The sequence below is a fragment of the Pleuronectes platessa genome, chromosome 5, assembly GCF_947347685.1.
Source record: "Pleuronectes platessa chromosome 5, fPlePla1.1, whole genome shotgun sequence".
Taxonomy (NCBI): domain Eukaryota; kingdom Metazoa; phylum Chordata; class Actinopteri; order Pleuronectiformes; family Pleuronectidae; genus Pleuronectes; species Pleuronectes platessa.
This window is the reverse complement of record NC_070630.1, coordinates 27912812-27935447: the sequence shown is the minus strand read 5'-3', so window position 1 is coordinate 27935447 and position 22636 is coordinate 27912812. Positions and strand designations below refer to the sequence as shown.

The following is a 22636-nucleotide window of genomic DNA, read 5'->3' as shown; positions in this document are numbered from 1 at the left end:
TTCTTCGTCACGCAACAACTGCCAAGAAAACCCTTAACATAAGACCTGGCTGACCTCGGTAGAAGACCAACCGGTGGCTTAAAAAATCTCTTACAAAACCGTATTTACTTCTAATTAAAAAAGCCAGCAGAGCAAAACAGATTATCTACTAAATAAAACTTGATGTGCTGCTAGCCAAGCTAATTCATTGTTATTCCTGAACCAGCACTGTGTTTACTTGGAATTTCAGCTGAAATTTTTTCTGATGACAATTTATCAAAATTGCTTTTTATACATTGCTTTATTTTCATATTGATCATGAATTCCAGATGGTGTTGATTTTTAGCACAATAGGGATGTTACAGTTCACAGTAACAGTGCTGTGTTTTTCACTGTGTGAAAGTGAAAGATTATTTTGCCCTAAAAGTGAGTGACTCGCTAGTTCAGACAGTGACGTTGGAAAGGTACATAAGCTCTGACGCTAATAATCATTAGCGAGTCAGTGTCGAAAACGTTGAGCTGCAGCTTATGATTTTTAGTCGTCTCTGAGTGTCGCTGTCTCTGGTTAAAATGTCAAACGTTTTCGACAGTTTGTTATATCAGCTCTCAATAATCAAACCTGGTTGATGTCGGTTTGTGTGCTTTCACTATCAGTACTTTTCAAAGATAGTTTACGTGATAATTAATTATCAGAGTTAAAATCGGTTAACTGAGCTCTGGTTTATATAATTTCAGTAAATTACACTCATGACCTTAAGTATTTGGATCAAGATGCTCGTAAGGAATAAGGTGTGTAAAAGTCCTAATGCGTGAATCGCTGTGTTATTTCAAAGTGTCAGATAGAGAGAATGTTTAATCAAATATTAAAGTCGGACTCAGTATCAAAAGATATCCAATAACAAATCACTCAGATCGAGATCAGAACACCTTTCCGACATCACCTATGAATATTTTGCAGGGTGTTGACAGGTCTTAAGCGTTTGAAACATTGCAAAAGACAAAGCTTATTTCTATATATTTATGGATGCTATTGTAGGTTTGTTTCTTTATTTTGGCTCCATGTACACTCATATTTACCTTCAGTTCTCTAATTAGGCCAATACTCAAATATATATGAGAGACACTGAGACCCCAAAGTCATCTACAATGGTAGGAAATTAAATTGACCCATTGGGACCTGGCCACATGAAGGGAAACCTTTTGATTTGGACAGTAATATCACACCTAGGGTAAAGAAGACTCTCAGGGACGGTAGTGAATTTATCTAAGCAAAAGCTCAGAATTAGAACATTATTAATATTGTGATTACCCATCCAACATCCCTTTGACTTGATATCTGTGGGTTTTATTCAATCGGTCAAGTTTTATTCTGCACCACACAGGGGCTCATTTACTTGGGCAGTTATTTGCTTTGTCATTGTACTATACAAGATCAAAAGGGGCTGGCCCCCACGTACATTTTGTATTAACCTGAGACCGGCCAGCATGTCTCATTACAGTTCTTGAAATAACTGCTCAAAACGTATTTTCATGAAAGCTTTTCTAAAATGCAACTTGGAATTATTCGTATTACAACAATCAGTCTTACAGAGTTCAAGTGTGATGTTCCTGATCTCTCTCTCCCCCTCTCCAAGGACCCACCCTCATTTCTCCCTCTATGCCACCCACCTCCTCTCTTCCACAGTCTCTGCTTACCCCAACCGGTCGAGGCAGACGGTTGCCCACACTGAGTCTGGTTCTGCTAGAGGTTTCTCCCAGTTAATGAGGGAGTTTTTTCTCTCCACAGTACCTGCTCTTTGTGGGAACTTATAATGTTATGATTTGGCTCCTGATTTGTACTGAACAAAATATCTTTTATCACGACCCATTCCTCATTTTGCCATCAACTTTTGTTTGAAGCACTTTGCAACCATGTTTAGATAAGTGCTATACAAATGAATCAGTCTTATTAGTATTATACAGAATATTTATGAATAGGTTAAAAATATATTTTTTACCATAGTCACTATTGTTCAATATATTTAGCTTAACAAATGTATGTAAATTAACATGAACAATCTTTTGAGATCCTTAAAAAGTGGATTAATTGACTAATTAGTGTATTTCTTTTTCATTGAATATGTATTATATTAATATAATCTTTTTTTTTACTTAAAAGTATGGGAACTTAGCAATTTCCCCTTGTGTTAAACATCTACATGATTGTACTGCAAAGTTAAGGGTATAAAAAATATTATTTTAAATTCAGAAATATTGTTTAGTCTGAAACCTCCATACACTAAAATCAATCCCTGGTCTCCAGTTCACCTCTCTGCCTCCCACTGGAGCTTTTTGAGAAAACATGCTGCACACTGGGGAGAATAACTTTCTGGTATGCATGCTTCTTTTCAAATGCTTTGTTGTACCGGTGAAAACATATCATGTAGCAAGTGAGCACATCCACAAACCACAGCTCAGACCTGGAGGCTGCATGTTACAAACTGAGCTTTGCTGTTTGTTACTGAGGAGCTCCACTGGTGGCAAATGGGATTTGAGTATTCACTCCTATAATCTTTTTTTAACCATTCACTTTAATGGGACATCCTTCTGCCTTTTGATTATTAGGGGTGCTAGCTCCTTGCTATACTCAGAGTTCTGTTTTTGTTTTATAAAGCTGCCCTCGCTAATGATCAGCAATGCATCAACTCAGTGACTCGCTGATATAGTAAACCTAACACACATTATTACTAAGTGATAGCTTTAATCATACTCTTTCTCTTTAACCACTGGTCCAGTAAATAGATTTCTAAGAGGTCAGGAAGATGAGGTTTTTGAAGGCCTGGTCGGGAAATTATCTTCGGGTCAGTGATATCATTAGATATAACATCATCAGGAAACCCATTTCCGTAAATCCCCCACCACATCTGTTCACATTAGTCCTCTTCATTTGCGGGATATAAGAAGACCGTCAGAGCAGATGATTATGCTAACAAAATGTCCCCTTCCCGCCTGCTCTGCAGACCCAAAAAAGGAGTCATCTTCTTTTAATCGAACCCATTGCTTTTTAATGGTCGGCGATAGAGGGAAGAGGGAAGAGGGACATACTTGTGCTCAGCGCGGGCATGTGAGCATCCATCATCTCTACCAGCACAGAATGTCCTCACATCTGCCGCCGCTATGAGAGGAAGTGAAGGCAGGAAGCGCGCTCTCCGCCCACCATTAGTTAGCGGCACCTCAAGCAATCACTTCATTCAAATCGGCCTGGTGCTGTACCCTAGTCCAATCAATGGCATTTATCTACTCTTGAAAAAAGCCGATAATGGGATGAGGCAGCATAGGGAGTGAGGCAAAGCGGGGGAGGTGTTAGTGCTCTAAAGTGCCTCGTCTATTTATGTCCTTTGTTTAAATGGAAATAGAACATGACAGTGTTGATTGCATGATTAGCCTTGAGGGCTAACGTCAATCAAGAGTCTGTGGTGTGTATGATGATCTCGACACAGACATGTTGTAAACTGTGGATATTGCGTTATTTGGCATAAAAAGTCGGAACATGATCTGAAGTTGAGAATCATCAACCATGTTTAGACCTGGCATTACCACACGTTTCAGGCGATCCAATCTCATGTGGACACCTCTCGTTACAGGTGTGAATGTACCCAAGTTTCATGTCTGTGGAGATTGTCAGTCGTCCAGGTCATGGTATATTTAAGTGCTAAAAACAGGTCAACTGGACTTGGTTGAGTTTTTTGAAGACGTTTCAGCTCTCATCCAGGAGGTTTCTTCAGTTCTAACTGACTAACTGATATCCAGTTGACCTGTTTTAACACTTGGATACCCAAGATGCAGTGAAGATGGATTTGTGATCTGATCACTCAGACCACAGTGGGTACCTGTGATCTGGGACACATGGCCACATTCTCGTAACAGTATGAATACAAATGTGATTCTTATACATCAAGTTTGACTTCTACATACTTGTTTTCATATTTCTTCCCTATTTCAAATGAGTTTTGAATTATTTCATTGTAGAGCTGTGTGGAACACATTGACTTCCATCCACGCTCCTCCATGCTCTCACCATGCATGAGGTCATTGCAAACTGCACAGATGTACCTGATTGTTTGCATACAGCGAGGTAGGGACAGTCAAAGGGAAGATTCAGCGAGAGAAAGACGACACTTAAGGAGGAGATCAAAACACCAGAGAGAAATGCAAAGTCCCTGAAAGTTAGTTCCGTGATCTTACCATCTGCTTGAGCTCATTTGTTTACAAGGAAGAAAAAGCATCCTTTGCAATGAGAACACAACCTGGGTTTTCAAGGGATTTCATTAAAAAAAGCAGTCTGGATGCTCATGACTGTTTAACACTTTTGCAGTTGTTATTTACAGCAAAGCATGACTTGCAAAGATGTTAAGTAGCTGTTTTCATTCTCCCTCTCGGTTACCTGTCATAAAAGAAGAACGGCTCAGCCCCGCCCACCAGCTCACCCCCTATCCTGTCCCCACCTTGTCTACAAATCTGATATGACACACAACTCTAAGCTTACCTTGGAGTACATGGCCCCATTGAGGACCTCTCCATTGCGGATCCAAATGATTGAAGCTGCTGGCTTGGCGTTGTCAGCATGGCACGTCAGATTGAGCGGGTCTCCAGCCCTTAGACTCACCACTGGCCCTCCGCTGATGACTGGGTCCTCTGGGGGAACTATTGATACAGACACACAGAGAGGGAGGCGTTAGGGATATGATAAACATATGATAATGAATGGAAGTTTTGTATCAGCAAATCAATACCGACTGAGTCATTCTGTTAATATGGACCATTAGTAAAGTATTTGTGTAATTGAGTTTTTAATCGATATATAACGTGTTTTGTTGTTGAGGGCACTCTGGCAAGTAAAAGAGAAAAAAACACTTAACATGCATCAGCTTTGTTTATGACGTTTCTATAAGAATGAAAGCCATGTTTATGATTACTTGTTCAGGGGAGCTAATAATTTCACAGAGAGACATAGATTTAATGTTTTTTTCCTGTTCTTTATGGAAAACTAGAAGTAAATAAATAAAGATAAAGTAACTGCATGAACAGTAAAATAACCATCCATCCAACCATCCACATTCATACAGTGCACACATAAATATATAAACCCCTCAAAAATAAGCATCACAACAATGCTATGCATGCCTCTAAATGGCACTGATCAAAGTCCTATCCCTGTTATGCCCAGGAGATGATCTGTTTTTTTGTTTCTTATAACTGAAACTGCAGTGAATTATTGATTGACCTGAGTGCTCATTACAATGCAGATCTGGGGCAAGATGAAATCAAAGGCTGCAGGCAGCTGCCATATTCCCCCTGCAAAAGCATCATAATTGGAAGGAAGGTTGTTATGGGTAGGATTTATGCTGTCAGACAGCACCAAGATGAGTGAAAGAAAGAACAATTTCATTTGAGACACCGGTTTGTTTAATGACAATAAATATAAAAGGGCTGTTTTATGGCAGACATTAACCAGGATGTGATTTCAGTTGTGTCTATACAATAATGTTGCTCTACAGAAAAGGTTATCCATTTATCTAACTCAGTTTTAATTGCCATTCATTTATTTTTAACATCATCAAACAAAAGCACTTTTTAATTATCACTTTTTATAATATTCCTTCCTGGCAGTGCCCATGATATCCAGGCTGTATTGAAATGACAAGTCTGATTAATGTGAATCATAGGATTCACATGAAATTAAACATATCATCCAGTGTTAGTTATTTCAGACTTGCTGTTTACTGTACTCTCCCCAATGGTAAAATAGTGCTGAGTGCTAATGCAAACCAAGGATTTCACAATGTGTTTGTTATTGTGTTGTTACGCAAACTATGATTAATTGTTAAAATGTGTAATAAAAAGAAAAAGCTTTGCTGTTATGGTTATTTGGTTAGCATATCTGTTTGCACATTGAAATTGCACATTGTAATGAAATTAGGAACAAATTCCAATGAGTTGAGCTTCTAAGGCGTTTTCACACCTGACCATGGGCTGAACAAATGTTCAAGTCAACGGTCTACACTTGATCTGGTAAGTTAAAATGTTTGACTGAGGCTAACTATCAAATTTTGGGAGCAGACAAAATACTGTATAACATACATACTACCTATCATCCTTTGTGGGGGCTGCATTTATCTATTCTTGACATTGATTTGTTTGTGGACCAATTTCTTCATTAAATCAACATATATTTACAGATACACTGGATGCTCTTATATCTCCTAAGTAAGTAGTTGCTCAATTGTCCATTATTCAAAGGGCCATGTGGAATTTTTGGCACGGCACAGAGGAAGTGGAGCAGCCCTTCTTTGTCACATACAAGCTGGTCTTAGTCTTGCTTTGGTTAATCGATGCACAGGGTTGGTGTTTTTGGCCTTGTGGTTGTGACACGTACCTTTATAATGTAAAACATGGGAAATGTTTGTTTGCGCAAATTGTTAGACAATATGAGCATCACTGCTACACATTTAGCAATGAGTAAGAACTTAATAAGACCAGTGTGGGAACAGTCTAGTCTGGACTCTGACTAAACCAATGACCAACTTGACCCATAACCCTGTGATTCCGAAGGCAATTCCCACTCAATGGTTCCTGTTGTGTGTGTATAATTTGAAACATGGTGTTCATTCTGGAAGGCTCCCTTTCATCTGCTCTTATGCGGATGGGTGGGAGAGGCGAGGGCTCTCAGGTCAGCACTTGCACATCAGACAACAATGTGTGCTTATCTTGGCAAGTGAGAAAGGATCTGTGTGAGAACATGGTCATCTCCTGTTCCTTCATCAGCAGCTAGAAACGAGTTGAAGAAGATGGCATGAGATTATGCTTGTGCTGGAGATACTTTATGGCATCTAAATGAGATAGGGAGCATGTGAAAGGCATCATGAGATGGGCTGTTCGAGAAAAATAACCCATTCATCATTACAGAAGATGAAAAAAATGATGCCCGATGGTGGCACTGTGACAGTTGATTGCAAAGACCCAGTGGTATTGGCTCGCTCTCTTGCACAAATGACTGAAACATTAATTAAATATAGGCATCCATAAAAAGGCTTTTTAGCAGAGAGGGGGAGATAAGAAAGGTGTTGGACAGCAGGGGAATGATAGGTCTCCTTCACTGCACATCCAAGTCAGGCGATTTCATATTATTGCTTAAAAGTGCTCAAACCTCTGGAGAGAAAGAGAGATCATAGTCTTTTCGTGCTGTTGAAGGACATACTCCTTTACATTTTTCTACACATAGCAATGCACATGCTGCAGGGGGTCAGAAAAGGGGGTCAAGAAAACATGTCTATATGTGATTATAACCTAGCAGGCTGTTTCAGTAAGTTACAGTTTGACCTTTAATTGTCTCAGTTGTCTACTATTATTCAGCCTCCTGTTTTCCACTGAGGGATGCAAGAGGAGTTTATGAATTCCAGCATAGTGGGGCTGCATAGGAGATAGGAGGTCACAGGCAGACCAAATAGTGCACTGCTACACTTTCAGGTCATGTTCCCCTGGAGGGCTGCCTGCCAGCAGAACACTGTGGGTGAATGGTGAACAGACAAGGGGAAGAAGGACATGCCTGGCTGCCTCCATCCTGCCTCCCACAAGTCTGTGTCTTTCTGTCCTTCATTGTGTTTGAGGTCTTACTGTGTGCAGAAGTGGCCAGAGTGGGGACAGTTTGTAACAGTGTGGACTGAATCTGTTTTCTCTCAAGTTACAGCCCTGTTTCTGTGTCATGTTTTCAAGGATTGCCACAGCTAAAAGATGGACTAGATTATGAGGACAACTTTGTGTAGTTTGCAGATGACCTTGCTATTCTCTTCTAGGGAAAGGGTTTGCCAAACAGACAGACTTGAACTTTGATGCCTCCAAACCCCAGGTGATGTCCATGAATAGCACTACTCACCCTGTATGTGGACATCCAGCTATAATTATGAGATTTCCTATTTTGGAAGTCTTTTCAGCAGGGACAAAGCAGCAAAAAAGGAATACTAGAATGAAGGCTTTTGCCGGACTCTAGCCAGTCTGGAATCAGAACAACAGTCCCATGAAACTGAAATGTAAATGTAAAAAGCTATGTTAAACCAATGCTGTAGTGTGGCTCAGAATGCTGAGGAGTGACAACATGTGACATGAAAAAGATTGATGCCTTCACACAAATCTGCTGTATCTTCCAGCCTGAGACAATCTCAAAGAAACAAGTTGACTTTGTGCAACAGTATTTATTCCTGCTGAATTTGATTGTCAGGGCGTGTCCTCTAAATGACCAAGGATCACCAGAGGTTACACTAAGATAGACTCTATGAGGGAAAAGGAGGCAAGGTCATCCCAAAACAACGCCCTTAAAGGAGATGGACCTAACAAGGGGCAAGGCAGAGCATGTGTCACAAGACAATTCTATACAAGATCACTGAAACCGTATCTCCCACCAGGGACAAAGAGGATTAATTGGTTAAGTAAGCACCACTAAAGGCTCATAGGATAAAAACAGAAATTAATACAAATGATGAGCAAAAAATAATTTCCATAGATAGGTAGTTCTTTCTCTTCATCTGGGATCTTCCACGGATCCTGTCTTATGACTACCAGGTCTGACAGTTATTCAGAGGCCAAGCCTTGAACTTGAATCAGCCATCATCATTACTGGGCTGTTTGCTAACTCGGCAGTCCCTAATGGTTCTAAATTAGCTCTTTACGGCAGCCATTCGATGGACTTGGCATAAGTAGTGTGGTCAGTGGTACAGATTGATCGCTCCTCTTTAATTACAGGGCTGACTCACTGCACACCCTGCTCCACTCACTACATTTTTTTTCTTCTTGGGGATAATAATGTAATCCCTTTCAACACTTTGGCATATTTGCATTCTCATGTGCATGCATATACATATACTGTTGGCATGCATACGTACAGACACTGACATATAGACGTATTTCTGAGATACAGGTTTGGGGTAATTCAAGGTTAACTGATTGCAGATCAGTCACAAAGGAGTTTGGGTTTTAATATATGTATGTATTAATCAAAGCCGTATGGAATTGGGTATCACCTGAGAATGTTTAGTAGAAAGTTAATTACTCTCATTAATAAAAAGGGCTCCTTCGAGTTAGTTTCACAAATGGTTTTGTTACACCAGCAGTTTTTACATGGGTTATAAGGCGATGAGGTTAGCTCAGGGTTAAGGTCAGAGGTCTATCATCTCACCCAGTATGATATAAGACTTGGGATTAAATTATGTACTGTATGTCTTCAGATCTATCTGACTTATCTGACAATTAAGCTCCATCTTGGAGACGTAAATCAACCAGAAAAAAGACACTGATGTCAGATAGCCTGGACTTCAATGAGATAATTTACTTTTACTGGATAATCAAAGTTATCCATAAATGAGACCAAGGCCTATTGATGTGTAATTAACTCAACAGTGCAAGGCAGTAAGCCTGTCACCATTAAGAGGGCCCTGAATAAACCCAGAGGGTCATAAAACTGCCTTTTGTCTTACATATTATTTCTACAAAAACAGCACATACAATATTCCTAAATACATAAAAACTTAAATTTACAGTAGGCGAGAAGGAGATGATGACATTTGATGGAAATGGCTGAGAAGTTTTCTTCAGTCTGTTACAACTAGTGTCGCCAAAGGTGTGCGTGCAAGGTTTTTTGGTTCAAACCATTATTTGGGGGACCCTCTCCAAAGCATCAAATTAAAACCTTGCGAGCACCCCAGCTTTCCAGGAGCACAAGTAAGGGAGAAAAAGCAATTTGGAGGCAAATGAATGAGAAGGGGCTCCTGACAAGGATGCTGGAGGGGTAAGGCTAGCAATGTGTATCTGCTGTAGTGCTGTGCTTCAGCGGACGTGTCTTGAACAACAATGAGCTCCCTGACTTGCCTGTCTATTTCAGAGGAATACTCGCACGGGCCGCCTGTCACCCCACTGCGACAGCTTGCAGAGTTTGTGATAGACAGATCAAGAAAAAAAAAAATTCTTAAAGAAAAGGAGAGGAATACCCAGCACAGGTGAATGCAGGAGACATGCGTGGCTTACCGGCCCAAATCATTGGCCCTTTTCAAGTGCTGTCATTGTACACTTGTTTGAAATCCAGAAGATCTTCAGCCATGCGTGTGCACATGCACACACATGACAAGGGGAAGTGAATGAGTGAAATTATTGAATGAGGATGAAAGACAGACTAACACACAGAATTATTTGATTCTTAAACAGAATAGGAGTTGGCAATCACAAATAGCATGACAAAGTGAAAAAAAACAAAAGCTGCAGATGATTGATTTACAGGAAAGTGTGCTTTGCCACATGGTAAGGAATAAACTGAGAGTGTAGATTTGGATCTGAAGAAAAATGGAGGTATGGACATTTTATTGAATCCGGGACAAACAAGAGAAGACTCAAAGACCGAACAGAAAGGAAACAGTAATCTTTGTCCGTGTCGGTGTCATGATCGACCAAATGAACTGTGCAAAATAAAATGGAGGGGAGGAGGGATGACGATGAGATGAGGAGTAGGGGGATGCTAGAGCTGTCAGAGATGTGCTGTGACTGCTCCGTCACAGCGCAGCCATGTGCAGCCCGGAAAGCTGCTCACCACAGATTGGATGGGTGCTGACATTGCTGCTCGCCACCCAGTTGTGCTATGTATCGACAGTATGTGTTTACGTGTATGTAAGGACGGGATAAGATAAATTTGAAACTCAGGATCATAAGGGGTCCACGGTTGAAAATAATGGATCTGCTAATTATTAGCCTTTTTAAGACTTGACAACAGGTTATTCTTGCCAAAAAATCTAAGATCAAACGTTGCCCCCTCATCGCTCACCCCAAGTTGCATCTGTCGTACTGTTAGCACAGATTTGCACTAATAACAAAACAATACAACTGGCCTTACCTGAGTCAGAATGCCACGCAGCTCTAAATCCAGGCAATGGTTATCTTTCACCTTGATTGAAATGCCCTTCTGCCGAGCTTCCCTTCTGTGAGACCGTAAAAGATGCTCCAGAATTTGACAGTACTTCGAGATTTAAATTGAAAAGGGCGCATGCCACTCCCCTGCTCCTTGACCACCACTAGCTACCCAAGGCCACCAGAATCAAATTCAAGTAGCAAAAGCAACTCCTGGGACTGAGTCCTCTCGGTCACAGCGTTCCTCTAAGGAACTGGCATTGCCTTTCCAGCAGACAAGGCAATCACCGTACATACTGATCTCGTCTTTGATCATTTGTGTATAAAGTTGCTATGCAGTTCTTCAAGAACCTCCTAAAGACTAATCTCTTTAGAGTGCGCCTCCTCTACTCACTCCTCCCACAGCTTACATGCCTAACTCGCATTTATTATTCCCTTTCAATGCACCTAACCTGATCTCCTGATCTGTCTTGTTGAATGCATTTAGCATTTAGCACAGGGGTGTCCAAACTAGGGCCCGCGGGCCATCTGCGGCCCACCATCCATTTTAAATTGGCCCGCCTCAAAAAAATTTAAATTAAAAAAAAAAAAATAAAAAAATTATTAATTTTTTTTTTTTTAAACTAATAATTTCGTAGCACTTAAATGGCACCTACTTATAGCACTTTGTAGTTTTGCTCTATTTTTGAAGAAATTGTATTTTCTTGATTCTTGTTGTTCTGGGTTTGTACCCTCGGGTAGGGGAGAGCGGGGTAATATGATCATTTTTTTTACATTTGCTCCCCTCTAGGTGAGCTAAAATTATATATCAGTAAAATTTACACATTTCCCATTAATTCAGGATGTTTCCTAGCAATGGAAATTATCAGAATGTCTTCAGGACAAAGGGCAGTGAAAATATGATTGTTTTTAAAAAAGTAGTCTTGTTTCTCACTTTACCCCAGCTTAGGGGTAAAGTGAGACAGACCAGAGAAATCAAGAGGGTAAAGTGATCCACTTACTTTTTCCGCTTTAAAAATACCATAACAACACATGTTGTAATAGGTCAATTAGGCACATTTATAATTATTATGATTCATGTGATCTCTTGCACACCCTAGCTTACCTGCACATTGTTTCTCTGTCCAATTGGCAGGGACAAGGATATTGTTTTTCTCTGCATTTTCAAATGCCAGTTCACGGCACTTAACTGGAGCAAGGCCATGGAACTGGTCAGCTAGTTGTTTCAAGTGTTTGGCCAGCTCCGCAACTGATTTTACTTTCCCTTTCTCTTTTTTCTTTATGAATCTTTTGAGGGTTGTCTTATCAATATTTCTATCCCGTCCAGCTTTTCTTAAGGACTTCTTTCCTTGCATGACCTCAGCGGCTGCACTCTCCATCTCTGCGAGGGGTGTTTGGCCCCAGGTTGTCTTCCTGGTGTAGTTTCTAGGCATGATGGCTTTTATACAATGTTTTTACATTAAAAATAAAACATATGTAATGTGATATTACACTAAAATATTTTTAAGACTAAACCTAACTTGTGCTACATGTCTTACCTTACCCCACAGCATTTGTCTCACTTTACCCCACAGCCAACATTTTAGAAAAAAACACATCTCTTAGAAATTCAGGCTAATCTTCAGCTAGCATCAATCAAATGATTTTATATGTTGGAAGTTCATCAACATGTATGATATACGTTTTTCTACCTGAATCTATTTGTTTTGACACAAGAGTTGATGCAAGAACATTTTTTGTGAAAAAACATTCTAACCACAGCACCTGCACCAACTTCTCCTTCATGGCAAGGGTGGAATGGGAGGGGCTTGAAAACTTAATGATCACATGACCACAATTGTGTCCGTCGCCTAGATACAGGGGGTGTCTCACATTACCCCGCTCTCCCCTTCCCTTGAATGCACTGATTGTAAAATCGCTTTGGATAAAAGCGTCAGCTAAATGAATTGTAATGTAATGGACTATGGCCCACTGTATTGTACTTCTCAGTTTTGACAGTAGGTGGCGCCACGCCCCCCGCCCTAAGCGACACGATTGAGGCGCACTTTCAACAGTCCGCTCCAGGGCAGGGGGGCGTGGCGGCGTGAGTGGCCCAGACCTTCACATTTTTTTGGAATGTGGCCCTCGGGACAAAAAGTTTGGACACCCCTGATTTAGCACTTACTTCGAGGTCTACTGTGCTGGAGCTTAAGTTTTGTTCCTCACTTGTGAGTAACTTTGGATAAAAGTGTCTGCGAGATGAGTAAATGCTAATGTTTTACAGTTTTCTTCATGTCAATCATTCCCTTCTGATAGCAATTAAGGCCAATGTATGCTTCTCCGTTTTGACGAACACGGACAGATAGGACCGCCCTCTCCAACGTGGAACGCCCTCTCCGTGCCTCTCCGTGCCTCCTCGCAGAGCTTTTCGTGCAGCTCTCATTTTTCTAACTACACGTCGAAATGACGGACAGCCCACGGATAGCCCTTGGCTGTGATTGGTCCGCTAACGCCAGCATTTCGGAATGGAAACTTCCTGTTCCATTCCCTACATCACAATAAACCAAAATCACAACTACGACTCTATGATTAATGTGACAAGTGTGTTAAGCCAGCGGCGTTGTCCGGCTGACGGTGGCTGGTTAGAGCACTTACAGCATGTGTGTACGGTCACATGAGGTTATAACGAACTTTCATAACGGGGGTAGCGGGCTAACCACCATGCTAACTGCGGTGGGAACAGCGCAAAAACCCGCTGACTTTAATCCCACGGCTGTCATGACACTGTTTCTCAAACACCGTCAGGTTAGAAGCAAACACTTGGTAGTAGTTAGTATCGGGTGTCCGTGCTGACTGTGTGTGGAAGCTGGGGGGAAGCTAGCTGCCTCCGTGTAGCTTCAAGCTGTTGCAGCTGTTGAATTAGCAACGCAGTTTGGAAACAAGACCGGGGAACCGCTGCGTTAAGACACGATAACATAAGCATTTTGACCCGCTGGGTGTCACTTTATTCAGCAAAAACTGTCGCGTCATAAACATCCTTTTTCTGTTAGTTGCCATCGTTCACTGTGTGTGAGAAGCCGGGAGGACGTAAATAAACCAGCGTGGACTTCTTCTATATACCTCATGAGGTAGGCTTCTCTAAGCTCGACTTCAGTTGCGCCATCTACTGTTCTGGTGGTGAATTGTTTTCACAACAAAAAGGCTCGTAGAACTATAAATCAAAAAGGGTCCGTCTGATCCGTCCGTCCGTCAGTCCGCAACGGACTCGGAGAAGCATACTGAGGCCTTTAGAGTCAGCTGAAGCAAACCTGTTTACTGTGTAGCATGAATTTAAATCAGCTCAGTACCTGTGCACAGTTGGTATTGTTGTACTGCAGAGCACAGATGTATTTGCATTATTTCTCTTCCTTCTGTTCAGATGCTGAGGGAAAAGAAAATATCCTACATGCAGTCTGTCTGCCATATCACACACCTGCTCACAGTCCCTCTGATATCATAGTTGTAGTTATCACTCCGTATCGTGTTTCAGACAAAATGGCAGAAAAGGCAGTTTAATATAAGCACTACAGTCATATTTTTTTCGGAGAAGCAATGCCGTTTAGGACACCTTATCTCTCCCTTTGCTTCCACTTAGATGCATGGCTAGACTGAAATTAGTTTTTGTAAGAGACAAATTGGTTAAGTCCGCTGAAGGCCTACTGAACTCGTTGTTGGAATATAGTGTGACATAGTGGCCCAGAATCTGCCTCAACCCACTTATCAATCAATCAAATAAAATTGTATTTCTATAGCCCATATTCACAAATCACAATTGGTCTCTAGTAGGGTTTTAACAAGGTGTGATATCCTCTGCCCTTAACCCTCAACAAGAGTAAGGAAAAACTACAACAACAAAAACCCTTTAAACGGGATAAAAATAAGGTAGAAACCTCAGAGAGCCACATGTGAGGGATCCCTCTCCCAGGACGGACAGAAGTGCATGGGTGCCATGTGTAAAGGAGAACGTCAGAAAGATAAGGGTGTTTGCAGCATTGATTAGAATAAACACTTTGTAGCATAATAAATTAAATGATAGATTATTGTCAGTAATGGGGGAGTATCGGAGTATACATAATGTATATCAAGCAATCCTGTTGTAAATATAGTCCATTGTCAGCAGCCACCATGATCATGATCCACAATCACGATCGTAAGTCACCATAGTCCACAATCATTGTCCACTATAGCCATCAGGACCCACCATCAGCTGCCACCTTGATCGTGGTCCACCACTACGTATGCACTCACAATTTCAACAGCAACACTGATTAAGAGGGATATAGCTAATTTCTAGTATCTAAAATGGTTGAAAAAGGTAAGCAAAAGTATGTGCATCTACACAGTACTCACACCCAAAAAGCTTACTGCTATGTTCTGTGATTAACAGTGAGGTAATAAAGCTAACACCTCTCATTAAGTAGCGGAGTAATTAAAGTTACCTCTGTCCGTGCTGAGCTGTCACACAGCTCTACAGAAGCTCCTCTGAAACACTGCATGCTCCAGTACTCCTAGCTCAGGTGAACAGACAAACAGAACGTACAGAGCCACTGCTTTACTGAGAAATGTTTTCCCAAGAAGCAACAACAGCCAAACTGCATTCGTTGTTACATAGTCAGGACAACACTTGCAAACCATGTCTTTTATTACAGACCCATCATTAGTCAGCAGTTCCCACTCGCTGTGAACAGCATCACTGGTTAAATTAGCAGTGAAAGAGCTCACACGCTCTCAGCAGAGAGCAGAGTGAACGCCATGGATCGTGGTTTGGACAAAATACACATTCATGGACTGTGTGGAACAGTTTCTGTCATGTTTTCAGAATGAGAACTTTTAATTCCTCAGGAGATTCTTTCTTTTTTTTTTTTTTTAACTCTGCCCTCAAAGTTCACTTCCATTACTAAAAGGATGGCAGCATGATCCTTGAAAAATAATGAATTCAGACTTATCCACAGAAATGGCTGATTCAGCTTTGGCAATTGGAAGAAACATTAACAAAAGATACCCTTGGGCTTTTGTGTACATGAATATTGTCGCTGAAGCACGAGTCCAAAACATTAACAATGCAGGAAAGGGAAACAACTAGCTTGCACACAATGATCCATCAACAATGTTTGTTAGAGGACCAGCTCACACTCTATTTATGAACTGCCTGTCATTTTGAAAGATCTTTCACCCCCCTCTGCAACAACTGAATGTTCAACTCATTACAACAATGGAGGGTACGAGGTATTGGTTTGAAAATAATGGGGTCAAATATAAAACTAACAAAACGCTGTGCTGGAAAGCCTGTCATCCCCCAGGAGCAATCGTGTGTATAAAGGGGACAAAAGAAAACAACTCCTCTTGGCCTCATACAGCACTTAACATGGCCGTGTGTTTTAAGTAAAGGGAAATGTTTTCAGCATATGAAGAGTCAAGCTTTGTAACCTATGGTTATTTGCTTTGAGTAAGATTAACCTCTGAAAGCATTTCCCAGCTTCTGCCTGATCACAGTCCGTATGTGTGTGACTCTTGTGACCCGGTCCCAAGCAGAGCTTGAACATAATAGAGAAAATTATGAAAACGTTTTAAAATGTATCTAAGGCTAAGCCTTGCTAAAACACCCTTGCTTGCCCTCGAAGTGAAAAAAGGTAATGTGTATGCTTTGAGCCTTAAATTAAACTGAAGGTCAGTTTATGTGAGAAAACCTGCATTTATTACACAAGGGAGAGCAACAATTCAGCTGGCTTATTTTTTTATGGAAATGTGTGCAAAAGTGATAAATCATATTGACCACTTTGTTATCTTTGGTGTTTATCTTTGCCAAATACCTGTTAGGCCATTTTAAACTTCAATCTAGAGAGATAACATTGGCGCACAAAGACTCTCTGTAATACTTTGCAAATTAATTGTGTATCCTTTCAACACAATAAATTAAGAAAACGTAATCGTCAAAGAAATCCATGCCTCTGAGTTAACTAGAAATCATTCAGTGACTTAAAGAGAAGAAAAAGATAAAGAATAAGAGAGTGGAAGAAACTTCCATGACTCACACTGAAGTGAGAGGAATGAGTCAATAAATGGAGGTACATTTATCCCACCATGGAGATTGTGTTTTTTTCTGTGTATTTTGTTAGCAGGATACTGCAAAAACTACTCTGTGGAGAGATGGGGAAGGATTTCGGGAAGGAGCGGATAACATTGTGAGACAGTTCTTCAAAATTCTCATAATATTGTAAGATAATATTTCATTGATCTTACTTACAGATCAAAATGAACGAGATCCCTTGTATTAATACACACAGAAGAACTTATATTTAAAAAAAATACCTACGTGGGGAGAGCGGGGTAATGTGAGACATCAGGTAATGTGAGACATCCCCTGTTTCTAGCCAACGGTACACATTTGTGGTCATGTGACCATTATGTTTTCAAGCCCCTCCCATTCCACCCTTGCCAAGAAGGAGAAGTTGGTGCTGGTGCTGTGGTAATTATGTTTTTTCACAAAAATTTGCTTTGAAATTAATCAACTGTTGTGTCAAAACAAATTGATTAAGGTACAAAAACTTGTATCATACATGTTGGTGAACTTCCAACATATAAAACCCTGTGATTGATGCTAGCTGAAGATTATCCTGAAAATAAATTTGACTGATATACTATTTTAGATCGCCTAGAGGGGAGTAAATGTAAACAATGTCTCAGATTACCCGGCTCTCCCCTACTATTTTTTGGGAGAGGGGGGCCAAAGACCTTTATGAAAAAACGATGACCTCCATTCCCTTTGTTCTAGTGGTCCCAAACCTAAGGTAGAAAGATTAGAGCAAAGGTCTGGAGCAGTTCCAACTTGCTGTGAGGGATATAATTAGCCTCAGGGGTATTTTTTGGACCTAAAACCCTCCATTCTCTTCCTTCATGACTAATTCACAAGACCTTGCTTCTCCTTTGGCATCTGAGGCTAAGCCTGCGAGCCATGTAAACGCTTGGATGGCTGAAGTTCACCGTCAGTTTTTGTTGTCCGAGCTTGTTGATGGGGACAATCTCACTATTGTTCCTAAATGTTAGAAAAATGTGGCTTTTGTTTTCCTCTTTTTAATTTAATTACATATGAACTTAATATTAAAATATATAAAACAATTTGATAGGCATTTGTTAGCTACTTTAATAACCCTAACCCATGTTCTTGTAGTCAGGGTCAATGCTGCCGCATCGTTTAAGTCACGTGACCTGTTTGTCTTTCAAGGACAAACTCAGCAAGTCCTTAGAAGGAAAAGCAAAGAAAATGGAAAACATGAAGTTTTTATTCTTAAATAACGTTTTTTTGTCTGTATTAGAAGAAAATATTTGAGTTATGTTATTCCCGAGCCTATCTAAGTCAAGAGGAGAGTTGTCCTTCTGATACGGCACATCGAGGAGTTGGGGCTGATATTGACTTATATAAGATAGAGGATAGAGTTTTAGATTTATTCTGCTGTCAGCTAGGAGGAGGGAGGTGTATGTGTGAGTACATTTGCACTGGTGGACATAGGCGTGCATGTAATTGTAATTGTGTGTGTCTGTGTGTGCACGTTTGAGTGTGTTCTTGCACAGGTGTGTGGGGCCATAGCTGTTTTCCAAGTCGATAGACACTCTCCGTCACCACTGGAAAGTAACTGACAGCTTGGTGTTTGCAGGGACACAGGCCTTGCATATATTTCCTCCATTACCTTGTGAGTACGTCAGCCTGGATTTCCACCTGGGAAGTGCATTCTGGAGTCAGCTTTGCCTCGGCAGGGGATTAAACACACACCCTCTATTCAGGTTTTTTGCAAGAAATGATAAAACCCCCTCACAATCCATCCACGCTCAAAAAAAGGCATTCTCTTTCTCATTGCTAATTTAAATTCAGTGGGGCCAAGTACTGAACTTCATGCTGCTGTATGTTGTTTGCAGTCCTAAGACAAGCTTTGGCAAATCAGTGTGGGGCTTTCCAAATTACGAAAGCACAGTGACAAAGGGATTCAAACCAAAACAAAGTATTATTTGCATAGGGGAGAGTGGGGTAATGTGGGACATTTTTTACATTTGCTCCCCTCTAGGCAAGCTAAACTGATATATCAGTAAAATTTAAACATTTTCCATTAATTCAGGATGTTTTCTAGCAATGGAAATGATCAGAATGTCTTCAGGACAAAGGGTAGTGAAAATATGATTATTTAAAAAAAAGTGGTCTTGTGTCCCACTTTACCCCGGCTACTTTTTCCACTTTAAAACTACCATAACAACACATGTTGCAATAGTTAAAATCCCGACAGCTAGATTGACAACCACTAATATCGGACTAGTAACAGAATCATGGGGATTGGTCAATTAAGCACATTTATGATTATTATGATTCATGTGATCTCTTGCACATCCTAGCTTACCTGCACATTGTTTCTCTGTCCAATTGGCAGGGACAGGGATATTGTTTTTCTCTGCGCATTCAAATGCCAGTTCACGGCACTTAACTGGAGCAAGGCTATGGAACTGGTCAGCTAGTTGTTTCAAGTGTTTGGCAAGCTCCTCCTCCATCTCATCTGTGAATATTCTCTTTACCTCAGCTACTGCACCCCAGGCTACTGAGTTTACTTTCCCTTTCTCTTTTTTCTTTATGAATCTTTTGAGGGTTGTCTTATCAATATTTCTATCCCTTCCAGCTTTTCTTAAGGACTTCTTTCCTTGCATGACCTCCGCTGCACTCTCAATCTCTGCGAGGGGTGTTTGGCCCCAGGTTGTCTTCCTGGTGTAGTTTCTTGGCATGATGGCTTTTCTACAATGTTTATTACATAAAAAATAAAACATATATAATGTAATATAACACTTGAATGTGTTTAAGACTAAACTTAACTTGTGCTTCATGGTGGGGTAAAGTGAGACACTGTCCCACTTTACCCCACAGCATTTGTCCCACTTTACCCCGAAGCCACAATTTTAGAAAAACAACATCTCTTAGCAATTCAGGCTAATCTTCAGCTAGCATCAATCACATGGTTTTATATGTTGGAAGTTCATCAACATGTATGATATAATTTTTTCTACCTGAATCAATTTGTTTTGACACAACAGTTGATTAAGTTCAAAGCAAGAAAATTTACTTTTACATGCAAAAAACAATTTTTTGTGAAAAAACATACTTTCCACAGCACCAGCACCAACTTCTCCTTCATGGCAAGGGGAGAATGGGAGGGGCTTTTAAACATAATAGTCACATGACCACAAATGTGTTCCGTTGCCTAGATACAGGGGGTGTTTCACATCACCCGATGTCCCACATTACCCCGCTCTACCCTATGCTGAGTATGGAAGCTATTTGCATGGGAATGTTTTCAAAAAAATTGTCCTTGTCATACTCCTATGCGTACTCTAATAATTTAAAGAAATGGGCCTTACGTATGGTATTTGTGCAGTATTAATACTACAAACTAAAATGCCCTTATATGCCCTTTGACCAAAGTAGAATTGATCAAGTCCATTGACAATGATTTTCCCTCCTCTACTTGACGCCTTGATCCAATAGCAAGGTTTTCTGTGAGAAGCTCCATGTCAGAGCATCTAAACGCCGAATAATCTGAGTAAGCCCAGAAAGATGGACAGTAGCAGAAGGTAGGGAAGTGCAGTCGTTACAGACATTTTTAGCTCTCTGTAGAAGTATCCGTAATTATTCACTCATATCCATTTGCAGGAGAGCTTGAAAGCCAGAGAAATGTTACGCCGCAATTTGTCTCCCCCTCTCCTTTTTTCTCCTGCTGCCTTCTCCCCTACAAATCATTAGTTTCACTTTTCATTAGGCTGGATCAATAAGGCGGATCAGTCGCTCATGGCGAGGATACTGCGCGGCAGACACCCCTCTCTCCCTCTAAAAAGCCTTTTTTCCCTCACCTCATTCTCTTTTACTCTGTCATTGACTCCAGTGGAGTATCTGAGGTTCAAGAGAAGAAGCAGGATACTTGAAGGGGCCTGGGAACAAGACGTGATTCTACTCTTGTTAGCCAGTAGGGCAGGAATGGCAAAGGTGAATGATAACCCATTAAGATAAATTAAGAGCTTGCGACCACTCAAGTTTACAGTAATCATATTGACACCGGCTGCCATATGGAAACATTTTAATCCAAATACATCTTGCTGTCTCAGGATTTGCGGTGGACATTTCATGAGAAAGCTGAGAACTAAGGCTCTAGGATGGAAATCAAAGATTTGTGAAGCGCCAACTTTTATCCGAGCCCCTCAAGCTCTGGTGCTGCTTCTGCCCAGTGCTAAGGATCAAGTCAGACTGGACAAGATGGCCTAAACCTTTATAAAGATACAAATATTCATATCAGCCTATATCGATAATTCTCAAGATAGATGTCAGATTATTATTTATTTCAAGTTTAACAAAGGCCTTGCTCCTGGTTATGGTATTAAGCTCATTATGAGCAGAGATCGGCAAAAACAATCTGATGTCAATCAATTACGTTTTATATGTCCTCACTATGCACAATGCATAAGCAATATGTCAATATATATTGAACATTTGCTGTATTGCTATTAATGAAATTACATGAATAATACACAATTGTTGATATTGACTCACAAAGCCCTTTAATCAAAATTGTAGATTTGGGTTAAATATTTGAATATGCTGCATCTTCTCAAGACACCTGTACCTCCATCTCAGTGTGTTGACAAATGAAAGCAGAAATCAGATTTCGCTACATTTTTCCAAAGAAAAAGAATGATAACGAAAACGTATGTAATTTGAGTAATAAGTATTCAAAAACACTTCAACAGTTATATTGAAGAAATACTGAAAAACTAAAGAGTGGGTGAGGCCATCTCCATGTGTTGCTTTGAACCACAGTTACTGGAGGTGGTTGCTGCCAGTTCGTTAGTGTTGTTTGAAAAATGTGTGTGTGTGTGTGTTTATTTTGGACTCACCCAGCACAGTGAGACGGGCGGGACGGGACCTCATGGCCGCCTGGACGGCCTGGCACTCAAACACAGCGTCATCCATCAGCTCAACCCGCTGGATACGCAGATGATGCTCTCCTGAACCATGGTCGCCAATCACCGTGTAACGAGGATAACCTGCAGCTCACACACATTTGTTTGGTTAGTTTTAATCCTGTTCATATTCACAATCCTTTTTATTTGTTAAAAGCAAGATGGTAAAGTTGTCATTTAAAATCTTTGCATACTTTCATCAACAACAGAATCGAACAGAAACACAGATGCCTTCTGAATAGACGCAGTTCATATCATGCAGTTCTAATCAGTAAACACGTTTTAATTGGTAAAAAGCATGTGCCCATATTACATTGCACAAGCATGTTGAGTTTAATTGAGCTGCATTGAAATAGCTCATTGGTGAGTAATAGATTACTTTATAGGTGAATGTATTTTCGATTTTGATTGCTCATTTGTTCCTTTCCTCACAATGCATTTTTAATACATGTTTTATGGGACACCTGGCACGATAAGGAGCTGCGGTGGAGGATGCTACATTCTGGAGAATGATGATTTTACTGCAACCGTAAACGGGAGCAAACTCGAGTTTGAGTTGTTTCAGTGTTGTTCTGTGAAATGATTTATAGTTTAATAATGCAAGAAAGCATAGCAATATCCATGAGACCTGGGCATTTTAGGCAGGTGAGATATTTTTTGAAAATATCCCCTTAACTATCATCATAATATGCATTGCGAGTGCGCTGTGAAGTGCATCTCTCCGCTGGGGCAA

The 22636-nt window shown here is 40.6% G+C and overlaps 1 protein-coding gene across 1 annotated transcript in view; it reads right to left on the bottom strand.

The window, feature by feature from the left end:
• Positions 1–22636, bottom strand: part of kirrel3b (kirre like nephrin family adhesion molecule 3b) — a 173504-nt gene that overhangs the window by 44573 nt on the left and 106295 nt on the right. The window contains exons 3-4 of the mRNA XM_053422142.1: positions 21838–21987; positions 4505–4662 (exon numbers count right to left, since the gene is read on the bottom strand). Of these exons, the coding sequence (XP_053278117.1) occupies positions 4505–4662; positions 21838–21987 (308 nt within the window). The remainder of the gene's footprint in view (positions 1–4504; positions 4663–21837; positions 21988–22636) is intronic.